This window comes from Gymnogyps californianus, chromosome 4 (genome assembly GCF_018139145.2).
Source record: "Gymnogyps californianus isolate 813 chromosome 4, ASM1813914v2, whole genome shotgun sequence".
In the NCBI taxonomy this organism is placed as follows: Eukaryota; Metazoa; Chordata; class Aves; order Accipitriformes; family Cathartidae; genus Gymnogyps; species Gymnogyps californianus.
The window spans coordinates 19,616,152-19,630,564 of record NC_059474.1 but is presented as its reverse complement, the minus strand read 5'-3'; the positions used below and the strand labels follow the sequence as shown (position 1 = coordinate 19,630,564).

The window sequence follows — 14,413 nt, the reverse complement described above, 5'->3', positions numbered from 1 at the left end:
CTGCGGATCCTGCCCGCCCGCAGCTCACCGCCCCCGCGGCACCACATGGCGGCAGCGCTGCGGCCGCGCCTGGCTGCGCCCCCGCGGAGCTAGGCCAGGACGAACCGCGGCCCGCCCCCCCCCTCCGCCCCGCTCGCTCCTCTCCCTCCCGGGCCGGCCGACCCCGTCTGTCCCCGCCGCCTGCGGGAGGAGCGGAGCAGGGCCCTGCACAGCCCCGCCATGCTGCCCCCGGGCCGCCGCGCTCTCTGCCGCCCACCGCGCCGCCGCCGTCGTCGCCCGGTGGGGTTCCTGCCCGCGCTCCTGCTTCTGACGGTGCTGGGGGGAGGCGGCGGCGCCGCGCTGCCCCCGGGCTGTAAGTACGACGGTCGCCCCAAGAGCGCCGGTAAAGCGGCGGCGGCGGCCGCCGGCGGCCCGGTGGAGGTGAAGGTAGTTTGCAGCAACCTGGAGCTCGCTCAGGTCCTGCCTCCTGAGGCGCTCCCTAACCGGACGGTCACCCTGTGAGTACCGTCCCCCGGGTGGGAGGTGGGTGGGCGGCCTTGGTGCGACGTGGACGCGGGGGGGGGGAGGAAGGGAGCGCCGGCCTGAGGTAAAATGGGGTCAGCCGGGGAGGGGGCCGGGCGGGGAGAGCGCGGTTGACCCCCCTCTGCTGCCGGGGAAAGCCCCTGGGAGCGTATTTTTTTTAGCTGTGCTTTTCATGTTTTCCCTTAGCTTCCCGGAATGGTGATTTTTGGGGGGGGGGGGGGGAAGCGTCCCGTTACTCACCGGCGGGGCGGGCGGGGGGCTGCGCGGCGCGGTCTCGCCGCGCGCAGCCCCCCGCGCCGCCGCCTGCCCCGCCGAGCAGCATCCCCACAGCCCCCGTTGCTCCTTCTTCTCTCTTGGGGCTGCTCCCCATCAAAGGGTTTAGGCTGGTCGGAAGGCTTAGATGTTGCTGTATGAAAAGTAATTCCACGATTTTTTTTTTTTTTAAACTTCCCTAAATATATATATATATAATCTCGGGAGAAACTCGGCTTCGGAGTACCGTGCTTTGAGGTAGTTTTAACAACCAAGCACTAATAGAGAGCGTGAGCCACTTGGTGTGCAGTAGGCTAGGTGGGCCTGAAGTTTCACGGTAACAAACAGCAACTTGTTCATTTCAGCTGGTTTTATCACAGGGATTTATTTTGTTTCTTCTTTGGGAAAAAGGTCAGTTTACTTCCATGTAGCAGTAGGCATGCTCTTTTTATGTGGAGGCAATCATAGCTCATCCATTTGAATAACAAGTTTCAAACAGGATGTGCAACTTATTCCAAAGTAAGAAATATGTTGCTATTTACTTAGACATGAGTGTGCACATGTAAAGAAAGGGTTTGCAAGTTGTTTTGCTTCCTGAGACGTTAACCGGTCGCTCTAGCAAAGAAGTTCATAGAATCATAGAATGGTTTGGGTTGGAAGGGAGCTTTAAAGATCATCTAGTCCAACCACCCTGACATGGGCAAGGACATCAGCAGCACTGGATTTCATCGGTGGATGGTCCCAAAAGTGGAACCCTGTCCCTTCTTTAGAGGACTTTAAAGTGCCTCTGCTACCATGGGAAGACTCAAGTACAATGAAGTAGTATGCAAGAATATCGATGAAAAGAAACTGAATTATGGGGTCTAGCTTAAGAAATTTATCTACTTACCTGGAAACACAGGTTTGAAAGATCTACCAATAATCCAAGTTTAATAAGCATAGAATGTATGTAGTTCTGTCATGAGAACAACAATCTGACTGCTGCTTTTGTGAACTTCGGCAGCACTGAAACACCAAGGAAGGGCTTTCTTCAGGAAGTCTTAGTGAGGTGTGGACGCAGTCAGCGGCAGCTGCATGGATCTGGACCTATGAGAAAAGGGAAAGCCAAAAAAAGGGAGGTGATTGAGGCTAAAGTAGTTGTTCTTGCTTGGCAGTCTTCAAGGATTCAGAGAATTTTTCTAAATTACCTGTGAGAAGTGACCAGAAATATTCATATGTGAAGTTTCTGAAGTAGAAAAGAAAGCAAAAAGTAGAAGGTGATAGCTGTTTGTTCAACAAATCCATTTTGGTCTTTATTAGCCTCAAATGCTTTGCAGCTGATTAACTCTTAAAAATATAGTATTATCCATTAAAATTTTGATAAAAGTAGATGTTAGTATGGTTGATACGATTGAAGTTGACTGTGGGGGTCTTTTGGTTCAAAAAAATTTGGAGTCACAGCTCTGCTGTGAAAGACAAGCAGATATTAAACACAGCAGCCTTGCTGTGAATGGACCTTTGTTCATAATTGCAGTGACAGAAGAATTTGGAAGAATGGTTCATCTTTCATCTTGATTTTCATACTCCTCTATTATCTAGAGTGTATCTAAAGCGTATCTACATACACTAATTAGTTGCTTTCAGTTTTAACTGGCCTTTGAAGTTCATGATAACTTCAAAACATTTATTTTTCCCTTTTAAACTTTTTAATAGACATAGCAAGAAACAATGTGATTTTTTTTATTGTTATTTGTAATAAGTATCATAACAGTTGATACAATTAATATGAACACACACTTTGAAATTTTACTTAAATATAAGGCAAAGATTATTAAACCAATCCTACTGCTTTTTCTGAGAGAGTGGACGCAATGACTGTTGTGGTTCAGGATCTTTCAAGTTTGTTGACTCTTGAGGCATGACTTTCCATATCTGAGAGAGGTTTTGGTTTTTTACTGAACACATGTTAACCTGCTTAGAAAGTTTTGGTGATTTATGGGGTGTGTTGCCAAGAGCCATTTCACTAACATGTTGATTAGTAGTGGCTGGGTTAATCGTTATATAATCTTTTCCCCAAAATTACTTTTTTTTCCAAGCTGATACTTAGAATTACACCACTTGGTGCATAGTGGAAGGTTGTCTGATTAGAGTCAAACTGCCCTGAGTTATCTTGAATCTTGATTCTTGTGGGATTCTTCTATTAAGATAAGTACTAGTTCTATTACATCTTTTTGGATTAGTGGATCACTGCAGAGATAAGTAGCTAAAAATAGATCACTGTTGTGTAGATCAGCTACTTTTTAATTCAGTTAATTTTCTTTTATGTTGACTCTTATTTTGCGCAAACCTATTTTAAATACGAGGACCTACATAGTTTTATATAACTCTTTGGTTTTTGAGTGAGCTAGGAATGACTCAAATGAAGTGATTATATTCATTTTAGAAATCCTGATTCCATCCTTATCACTGATCAAACTCTTAGACTTTTAGTAGATCAGCTGCTGTGCATTTAGCATTTACAATTTTTTTTTTCCCCCAATGAAATATTTTTGAGGACAAAAGTCTCTAAAAAGTGAGGAAATAAGAGAATTAGTGAAAATTAGGATAAATGAATAGCATCTGAGGATGCTGGCTAGGTTCTTTGGTTCTTGCACACCATTGTAGTTAGTGGTTAACAACATGTGCTGGTTTTGGCTGGGATAGAGTTAGTTTTCTTCACAGTAGCTAGTATGGGGCTATGTTTTGGGTTTGTGCTGAAAACAGTGTTGTTAATACAGAAGTGTTTTAGATATTGCTGAGCAGTGCTTACACAGGGTCAAGGCCTTTTCTGCTTCTCACACCACCCCACCAGCGAGGAGGCTGGGGGTGCACAAGAAGTTGGGAGGGGACACAGCTGGGACAGCTGACCCCAACTGACCAAAGGGATATTCCATACCATGTGACGTCATGCTCAGCATATAAAGGTGGGGTAAGAAGAAGGAAGGGGGGGATGTGCGGAGTGATGGTGTTTGTCTTCCCAAGTAACCGCTGTGCGTGATGGAGCCCTGCTTTCCTGGAGATGGCTGAACGCCTGCCTGCCGATGGGAAGTGGTGAATGAATTCCTTGTTTGGCTTTGCTTGTATGCGCGGCTTTTGCTTTACTTATTAAACTGTCTTTATCTCAACCCATGAGTCTTCTCACTTTTACCCTTCTAATTCTCTCCCCCATCCGACGGGGGGGGGGCGCGGGGCGAGGAGAGGAGAGGAGAGGAGTGAGCAAGTGAGCGGTTGTGTGGTGCTTAGTTGCTGGCTGGTGTTAAACAGTGACACAATGATATTGGTAAGCTGGGCAAGGTCACTTAATTTACGAAATGCCTTGACCTTTATTTGCCACAAAACATTTTATTGTCCTAGTAATTTAGGTCGGTATTATTTACAATTTTTAGTTACAATTCAGAAAAAATACCGTAACTTGATTTCAATTGATAAGTCATGAAATAAGTTTGTTTCATATTTAAGGAAGGAAAGCAAACACTGGAAGAAGAGTATTAAAGTGTAGAGAGATGTCTATTCAAGAATAAGTAATGTTTAGAATCTCTGGCAGTACTATAAATGGACATTCCTTTAGAATCCAGATGGAATTAGCTGGTGCTTTATTGAGCAGTTAGGTCAAATTCCAAGGTGAATTCAAGTTTAGTTATAGCTAAGGAGGGGACTTTCATAGCCTTACATAATAATAACTGATTGGGATGCAAATGAAGGGTGTATCTACATGAACACCATAGATAGCTTTGACCTTTGTAGTTTAACCAGCCAGATGAGATGCTTTTGGTGTGAAGGTAATACAGCTGGGTGATTGTAACTCTGCGCTGTCTGACATGCTCTGTATTTCAGTAGATACTGAAGCTGTTGCCATGATTCACATTTAAGTAAGGAATGCACTATACTCTTGTAATAGAAGTCTGAGATAAGATATCCATTGCTGTTGTGTTTCTTGACGCAAGCTCAAGTGATGATGTCATAATTTGTTGGATATTAGCCATTACTTCGTTCTTTGGAAGAAAATGTGTAATCCCACTGAAGACAAGCCCGTGAAGTTGTAGTCCTTGTTATTTGTTGAGAATTTTAGTTACTCATTACACATAGATTATTCTATAGGAATAGGAATCTAAATAAACAGAGGAAAAGCATATATATTCAGTAAAGAATTGTGTTTCTGAATCAGGAGCCTTACTGGTCTGCAAACAACTTTGCTTACCCCCATATCCTGGTAGGAACATATGAGTATCAGTGTTTGCACTTACAAGTGTTAGAATTTACAAGCCAGAGCATTAGCCTGGATTTGTTTTAAAAACTGTTCAAAGATATGCTTAACTGGGTTGCTGTTGAGAAACATCTTAAAATGTCACAGTTTTTGTCCCGCTCCTAAATATAATCATGTCAAACTACATCCATTAAGCAGCTGAAAGGCATACTTATTTGGCCTTCCAGATATCTGTGCAGCTGTTGCATTTGTAACACAAATTTCTAAATTCCAAAAGTTTCAAAGCAAAAGGTCACTCATATTGCAAGGAGTCACTTGTATCACAATGTGCGATTACATTGTAATTACGTGAATGATGTGTAATTACGTGAGTAATTTTTTCCTTCTTACAGAAAAAGGACTCCAAGTTTTAAAAAGAAAGCAAATAGGTATTATGTAGTGACTTATATTTATGATTTTTAATATTCTTTTCTTTTTTTAAGGCATGATCTGATGCTTTGCTAAACTGTTTTAATTTCCTTTGTTTTACTTAGTTGGGCCTTTCTCTATTATGTGTTTGGAAAAATGTGTCCTTTACCAGAACATTGACAAACAGAAAGTATAGGCATAGTAAATGTCTTCTGTGGAAGTTTGCCTCTTCTTTTAAAGTACGTTTCCATTATTAACTTGAAGGTACTCTTGACTGCTAATCCCTTTTTTGCTAAAATAGTCTATTTTAGACTGTTGTAAGTGCTCAGTGCTAATAACTTGGGCAGTGATAACATTTTTTGAAGACACAAAGTGCTAATAACTCCCATTAAAACTTATCTTAAAATTTTCTTTGGTCAGTGGATACACGGACTGTGCAAAATATATTTTGCACATTAACACATGGCAGTACAGAGACAATACTTGAATTGTCATATCCACAGTTTAGTAATTTGCAAGTACTTGTGCACGCCTTTTTACCAGTGGCATCCGACTCCTAAAAATCATTAGTGATGTTTCATTTTCTGTTAGGCTTGTATTCTAGTAGACCTATTCAGTATACATCTATCAGATTTTGTGTATGTCTTTTACCTTGCTGAGAAGATAGCAATCCACATTCAAAATCAGATTCATGCTTTGCTGTATGCCCTATTCCCACACTGATTCATTATTGTGGGGTTATTATTATAGGATATTGAATACATACAGTATTCTTTTATGATTGTTTACGCTTTTGTGTATATTTGAGTATTGCAGGAAAATTCTGAGGTCACAATTTGAACAGCATTTTCTTCTAAATTGCAATATTTTGTTCTACATAAATAACTATTCAACTTTGGAAGAGATCATGTTACGTTGTTAATACGTATCCGCTGGGATACCCAGTCAAGTTTGAATAATGCCTTCTTATTTCTTTTAGTGTTGCAGTAATGGCTTTAACATACATGGTGGGTTGTAATTGGTAATAGTCTTCATGCAATAATGATTGTATCAACGCATACTGATTTTTTTTTTAAAGATTATTCTTCTATATAAGTATTTTTTAATTGTTTTAGGTGCCTTTCACAATGAAATTATTGTACTTTTGATTAAATACGTGAAGAAATTAGAAGTATGGCTTTTGTACCATAGATACAACTGTAGGCAGTTGTTACAAGCCTGGGGCCCAGATTTTGAATGAGAGCTATGTATTGATTACTGCTGAGTTAAAAATAAGGGAGGAGGACAGAGATAAGTTCTGCAAAATACTGGAGAGCAAATTTAAATTTTTGTAATGAGGACAAATTAATTTTTTTAATTCTCCAAGCCACAACATTAATGTAGAATTGCCCAATACCATTATTCCCATGAAGATAGCCATATAAGCAGTGCCCTTTATGTGTTCATTAGCCCTTCAGGAAGTATTAAATGTTCAATGTGTTATGCTGTATCTCACCTCAGGAACAGAGATTTTCATCTTCAGGACTAATACGTTTTTCTTTTATTGTTGTCTCTTATTGATCAGTAGTACTCTTGGTTTTGTTTCAGTTTGGCAAAAATGCAAAATATTAAAATTTAAAAGTTAATGCCAAGAGTTAAAGAAATAGAACTAGAATTTGTGCTGCAGTGATGAAGAATGAACAACTATATGTGTCTCATTCCTTTTTGCTTGCAGTTTGTTCATGTTTCAAAGGTTATTTTTGTAATTTAAAACAAGTATGGAGCTGCAAGATTAGATTTTTCAGAATTTAATGGTTCCCATATGTACTTTGCATGGGCCAGATATGTTGCAGGTTCATGGATTTGTCATTACTGCCTTATTTAGTCACCATATCTTCACCATAATAGTCTCCATAATTTTTGAATCTATACAGTTTAAATGCTTTCTTTGTACCAGTAGTTAATCCATGAAGATTAAAAACAGTTGAGCATTTCTTTTCATTAGTAGTAATAAATTGTTTTAAATTTAAGAACTTCAGAGAAGATAACTACAGTATGTTTTTGTGGGTTTTGCTTTCTGCAGTGAGGTAATTAATGAATTTTAAACATTAATTTGTAAAATCTTAAATAATCTATTAAATATCTTTAGTCTTTAACACAGTAATTAGATGAGAATTTTATTTTCACCTTTGGATTTCACTGTTTGGCTGTTTAGCAGTGAAAACTGCAATGCCTTGCTGCCCTTAGAATGCTACAGTGGGACAGATCATATCCATGAATTAGTGTTTATGTGCATTACTGTGTTGTGACTCCTCCTTTGGTAATGACACAGGGCACGTCCAGTGGTGCAGTGCAGTGCTGTCCTACAGATCTCCAAGCTGCCTTAGAGTGAATGGGATGCCAGTGCACTGCAGTGCAGAGCTGCTGAGTCCCAAAGTAGCATAGTTGCTTTGATGGTGTGTGTGATCCAAGCTAGTCGGCCAGTTTTGGCAGGGCTGTGGAGCTGTCACTTTTGGAGTACAAACTCGACCTTTTTGGCAAGGCATACCAACTAAGAGCTTTTTTGGGGGGAAAAAAACAAATAAACCAAACATAATGAATGCAGATTGATTAAAGACATTTAAGAAATAGGCAACTTAATTCCACAATTCTGTCTGCACTGGACAGTGTGTTCTAGGATTCATCCAGACAAGTCTCTGGCATTACAGCTTAGGTGGCTGTGGGCTGTGCCATCTTCAGGTGCCTTATCTAAGAGTACAGTCTGTGTCTTCTGGTAGGCCAGTTCAATCTAGGGGAAAAAAAGATGCTTTGAGGTAGAGGGAGGGAGGTTAAAGTCTAGATAGGGAATGAAGAAAGGCAGCGAGATTGGATTAAAAGGCAGAAACTACTACTAGGAGTTGGGGAGGAGTTTGGAGGGAGGGTTTCTTTGAATGGATGTGTTGGTCATGGAGATGGGAAATCAGAAGAACTTCAGAGAGAATGAAGGCAGGGCAGATAAGGTGTTGAAGGGTGAGTTTAACTGGCTTAGCCAGAGATGGGCAAGAATTCTTGGAAATTCAGCAGCTGCCCACAAAATCAGTAAAGGCAGGATTAGTGACTGGATGCCAGTAGGAGAAGATGGATCATATAAGGAAATGGTAGTGGTATGACACGGTCTGGGAAAACTCTTCTGATATTGTTCAGTTGATGCGCTGTTTCCATCTGAGGAGATAAACATAAAGGCTTATTTCTGTCAGATATAAGAACTTGTTATTAGTTAGCCCATGTTGTTATAGAATAGGTTTTACCTTGAAACTTAGTATCAGGCAGAGTTTGCAAATTATGCTCAGATTTCCGAAAGCATCCTGTAAGACATCCCAAACAACTGATTCTAATACCTTGAACTGTTATTTTAGGATAACAGCCTCTGGCGTTAACAGGAATTTAAACCAGTTCTCAAAATTGTGTGTTGATGGGCTCATTAAAGTTTCTGTCGGTTGCAGTGAGCTGACCTCGCAGCTCTGTGCTGGAGAAGGGAGGTCCCTCTCTTCCTGCTTCTGGCATAGGGATGATCAGGAGCAAGGGCAGGGGAGAGGAGATCTCCCCCTCTGAGTGTGGAAAGTTACATATACATCTAGCTGCCTGTAAAATTGTAGCCTGAACTGGAGCTGGTGTGTTTGTACCTTCACCTCCCAGTCTCTTGCTGTGCAGGTGGGGTTATTTTTTTTCCCCTCCCTTGCTGCTGTACTAACATTTGTCTGGCTCCATGCCTAGTCAGTTCAGGGAGCTAAACTGTCCAAAAACCGTTGACTTCTGTAAGATTAGGATATAAATTTTTGTGAAGATGTATCTTCATGTGCCAGCAGTTGACAGGAAGTGCTTGCTAACGTGTCTAGACAAAGCACTTTCTGGAGAGCACATGTACCTGATAGAAAATGTAAATACATGTGAGACTGGGCGTGACAGCATATGCTATAACTAATACTACTGTGATACAACACATAGAATATATCGGCCCTAACAGCTTAAGTTAGGAGAGTCTGGCTAGGCATCTGTGTGTGTGCAGTATTTCCTGTGAAGCGAGTTACTCTTGCATGTATGTATGGAGGTTGAAGAGGTAGGATAAATTTGCACTAAACTGCAAGTCAGTGAGAATCCTAAAAAGTGTACATCTGGTGGATAAGAAGTGAGAAACTGAGGAGGGAGCAGAAGGGAGGGGAGTAAGACAGGAGGGTTACTATAGAAAAAGTCGATCATCGTCTTTTAAACTAATGCAGATGCTACAGATGATAAGAGGGGGGGGGAGAGAGAAGTTGGAGGAAGCTTCCCAGAATGTAATGGTCTCAAGGGTTAGGTTGCCACTACTTTTGATTAGTTTTAGAAACGGCAATTCAGAGTTAGTGTTGGAAGAAGTTGGATGTTGCTGTGTCCTCTTAATTTTCTCTTAGGTAGGCTTTCCAACCTGGGATAAGTACTAGAAAGAGAGGTTTGGTTGGTAAGGTCATAATTTCACAAGAATTTCTCTTGATACTAGTATCATTTTCAGCAACATTGCTACTCATTCTTGCCTTCTGTTTTGCCCCTCAGTTCTGTCCTTTTTCTAAGATGATTTTTATTTAGTACTTTTACATAGAAAATTCACAGAGGTACTCCAGTGATTGGCACTGTATTTCACTAGAAAGGAAGAATTTCTGTCCTTAAAGAAAGGCAATAAATAAAGCATGTGGCCACATACTGAATATCAAAGATTTTTTTTTTCTTAATAGCAGTGCACAAAGTGAGCATCGTTGCTTGAATGATGCAGGGTTTGTGTAGGGGGAAAAAAAAAGGTCCATCATTACATCATATAAAGTTAGCACATTCCCAGTTAAAAATGGAGCCATATAAATAGATAGTTTTAATTCTGTAATTTCATTATTTCTGAGTGTTTTGGTTTACAATCTTAATATTGTTTAATGTGCATAATAATGAAGTAGCACAGGAAATCTTTTATCTGTTGCAAACTTCTATTTTGCAAATGTTTCATTGCTAAGCTTCCTCAATTATAATGTTTTTGTTAAATTGGAAAATACTGTCTCCTTTTGTTAGGGGCTTTGGAAAGATTCATAATTCTTTGTACATAGCTTGTGGAGTGTTTTCATTTCAGGGTTACTTTTAAGCAAGTACTGTTCTGTTCTGCTCGCTCCATTACTTATGTTTCTTTCCCTTTGACACCAGTAACTCACTAGAAGGCAAAATACTAACTGTTGAAAAGTATTGGGTTTATATCCTTGTTAAATCGTAGCTTCTACAAGATAAACTTTGAAAAATGTATTTCTTTTTGCATGTTCATGGCTTCAGCAGAAAGCATTTTTCTTGGTTGTACAGATGGTTATTTTAGTCCAATTTTTGCTGGTGGCCGCTTTCCCAGTCCTTAGAGTATACAGCCATCATCATGAAATGATCTGATTTCTATTTCCTGGCTCTCTATTTGAGCCTCTTAAAATGTGTTCTGGAAGCTACTTCAGCATTCAGCTAAAATTTACACTGCCTCCCAGTCTTTGTACAGGCTTCTGGGAGGCCTTTTTGACTATTTTGTAATAGTGTTAATGGATGTGTGTGTATTTTTAATAGTATCTTATGAAAGGATTCATTTGTGAAGTTTGGAGATGCATTCTAAATTCCTGTCTAGTTGACTGCTGTCTTAGTGATAGTTGTTGTATAGCTGACAAACCGAAATTTTTTCATAGAACAAAACTCTTTTCACGTAGTGCTTATCACCTTATTCTAATGGTAAAAACAAATCAAGCCTTGATTTTTTTTTTTCCTGCTTTATCAAAAAGAAAAGAATGATTTCATCACATTTAGTATCTGTTGCTAAAACTCTTTGTAGTACAAAGGACAGACTTTGAGTTTGACTGCATAGTTATGTTTTGCATGCTAGCAACTGGGCATCTATTGCTAAAGGTCTCGCCAATAAGTTAGAGCCAGAGTTGAGTTTCTTTGCAGAGTTTTGCCAAATTCTTCTGCCACGTTATGGAGCAAAATGGAAACAGGGCTTTCAGATCCAAGCTATGTTCAACAAAAGAACATTTCCGCAATTTCTTGGAATGGGTGAAAAGCTGGGTTGTTTTTTATTTTGGGGTGGGGGGTGGTATTTTTTTTTCTTGAGGTGTGTTGTTTCAGATCATCTCTGTCTCTATAATAATTCTGTTCAGTCAAAGGAGAGGGAGATGTGTTGCTTTAAGGTGACTTAAGACGTTGTCCATAATGCTTTCTAAAACCTACTTTTCAGCTGCCTTTTCTTCCAAGTTTTTTGTGTTAATTCCCGTGGCTGTGAGTGTGTTTTCATGCAGTAGTTCCACATTTTATTTTCTGTTATGTAAGGGCTGGATAGGCAAAATGCATTTGTTCCAAGCAGGTATTATTGATCATTTAGAAGAAGAAAAAAAAAAAAAATCTGATCTGGAGCTTGTAAGACATACAGAGCAACAATGACATTGGGCTATGGAAACCCCTTCATGAAATCTCCAGATACATCATTTATGTTGCAAAGTCACTTGTTAAAGAAGAGTTGAACGAGGTGGACATAAGTGGAGATCTGTAGCGCTCTGACATTTTCCCTTTAAACTTCTTAACAATGGAAAAGTTCCCATATTTTCAGAATCACTTGCCTCTTAGGAAAAATTATGGTCTTAAACTAGTAACTTAGAATTCTTATTGATCACAAATAATTTTCTGTGTCCAAGTGGTACATAATAGTCTATCATTTCACTGTACATTAATGCACAGAAATTGTGAAAGTGACTATAAAACATCTACTTTGAGGTGAATGCTTTATTGTGTTTTGTCTTCTTATGCCATATCCCTTAACACTTCAAATAATGTATGGACTAAATATATTAATAGCAACTTTTAAACTGCATTTTTTTTAAAGATTACACTTACAACATTTTTAAATGTGATGAAACGTCTTAGGTTTTATGGAGTGTTGTAAAATCTATCATTTATTGTACTAAACCTTTATGGTTGAGCAACTAACAGCCTCTGCAGAGAAAATACTAAATCAGGCTGACTGTAATTTGTACATCACACTCCAGAGAGAAATTTACCTAGTGCACAGATATTTAAAGGCTTCTGCTTTAGGCCTATTATTTTATAGGCAATGTCAGAAAACTAATTTTTTTTTTTTTACAGAACTGTAATTTTTATTTAGTTTAAATTTAGTTCAGTCAGTTATAGCTACTTTTGAAGTGGTCCATTTTGAATAGCTCCTTTTTCTGGAAAAAGTACAGGTAAAATCAATAAATCTTAAGATGAAGTCAATTATAACTAAAATACAAATTATTTCTGTGCTACCAAAGATTGTGGTTTGCTTGCTTGCTTGCTTGTGATGTGGATGGTTTCTAGACCTCATGGTTTTTTCTTCTTATTCTATCCATAAGTCTGAAATTGGTCTGTGTTTTTTTTTTTCTTGCTGCTGCTGTTATACCTTATGTTCAGTTTGCATTAACTATTAATGAGGGTTTTTGTAAGCTCTTTCATTCATTTCTTTATATATTATTATTTTTCTTCCCGCACACATTTCTGAAACCAGAAGGATGTTGAAATAAAGGTGTACTTTGCTCTGAATAGATTTGGTTTGCAGAATGAATCCTGTACCTACCATTTCTACAAATAATACTTACTATTTAGGTTGAAACCTTTTTGAGTAGAAGTGAAAGTAGTTTCAAAGACTTTAGGATGTGTGATTTTAATGCTTCAGTTAAATTTTACTAGTTTTGCAGGCATTCCAAGTTGTAGATGATGATTATTCTATTTACCAAATTTGCAGTCTTGCAAATGTGTATTCTGCTTTTCTGTTACATGTTGGGCCTTCCGTGGTGCAAAGATTCCGTGAAATACATGTAGATTTCTGAAAAGTACCCAAGCTTCCTTGATTTGTAGACCTGTTTTTAAAAAATACTCTCTGTGTTTCATTTGTTTGGTCATCTAGGTTATCACAGCTGCAGCTGAGGGGCAATTTTCCTTCTTTCCTTCCTGTAAGGTAGCTTAATGTATTTGACTCTAGAACTGTATTTTCATAAGAGCAAATTTTCTTAGCTGACACTCTAGTGGATTTAACAGGCATTATAGGCACGTACAACAGCAAATTCTCAGTATACTTTTAAGTATTTTTTTCTCATCCTTTCCACCATTCCTGTGATCAGTCTTCACCTGGGATTAGCTGACTGTGTAGCGCTATGTTGATCACGCTTTTGCAGCTGACATAAATTAATCTCTTGGAAGATGCCTTGGGTAAATGTGTAGTTTAACGTTCACTGCTCGTGGAGCAGTGGGCACCAGGGATGACTTGAGATGAGCTGCAAAAATACATGGTATGACTGTAAGGGGAGGAGGAGGAGTGGGATCTCCTCCTTTTAGCATCAGAACTGTTACCTTGGTTGAATGATTTAGTCTTAACTTCAAGAATTTTCAAACCTTCTGTCTGTCAGACTGGAAATGGAAAGATTTTCAAATAATTTGTTCAGCTGTCTTGATTCTGTGTATGTGAGATTGAGAGAGAGAGATTGACTCAAAGCCAGAGCTTTGAGACAAAAAATTGCCTGCCCTCTGTTTGTCTAAACCACAGAGGCTTGAGGCAATCTGAGAAACCTGGAGAAGAAAACTACTTAGCGTAATATATGGTTGTGTCAAAATGATGCTGTTTTCATAGATCAGTACTTCTGTATTTTAGTTTTATCTTATTCATGATGTGTTTTGAAGTACTAATCCTTGTCATTAGATAATAAATTTTATGCATCAGAGGAAAGGGGGTGGGGGTGTGTGTGTTTGGTTTATGGCTATTGTAAAGGATATCTGAAAGACGTAGTAGACTGGAAAGAAATCTCCTAGTGGCAGTTTTAAGTGCGGAAGTAGCTAGTCAGCCTGAAGATGTAATTGGTGTAAGTGAAGAAGTGCACGGACACGTTGGATCTGCAAGATGCATTTGATAGAGGACCTGTCTGAAATCAAAGTGACTGTAGCAGAAGTTGTGGAACAATCTGACAGAGTGAATAAATTTCCAGGACA

At 39.3% G+C, this 14,413-nt stretch overlaps 1 protein-coding gene across 1 annotated transcript in view; it reads left to right on the top strand.

The window, feature by feature from the left end:
- Window positions 1–219: 219 nt before the first annotated feature.
- Window positions 220–14,413, top strand: part of ADGRA3 (adhesion G protein-coupled receptor A3) — a 62,594-nt gene continuing 48,400 nt past the window's right edge. Inside the window, exon 1 of the mRNA XM_050895640.1 lies at window positions 220–497. Coding sequence (XP_050751597.1) covers window positions 220–497 — 278 coding nt within the window. The remainder of the gene's footprint in view (window positions 498–14,413) is intronic.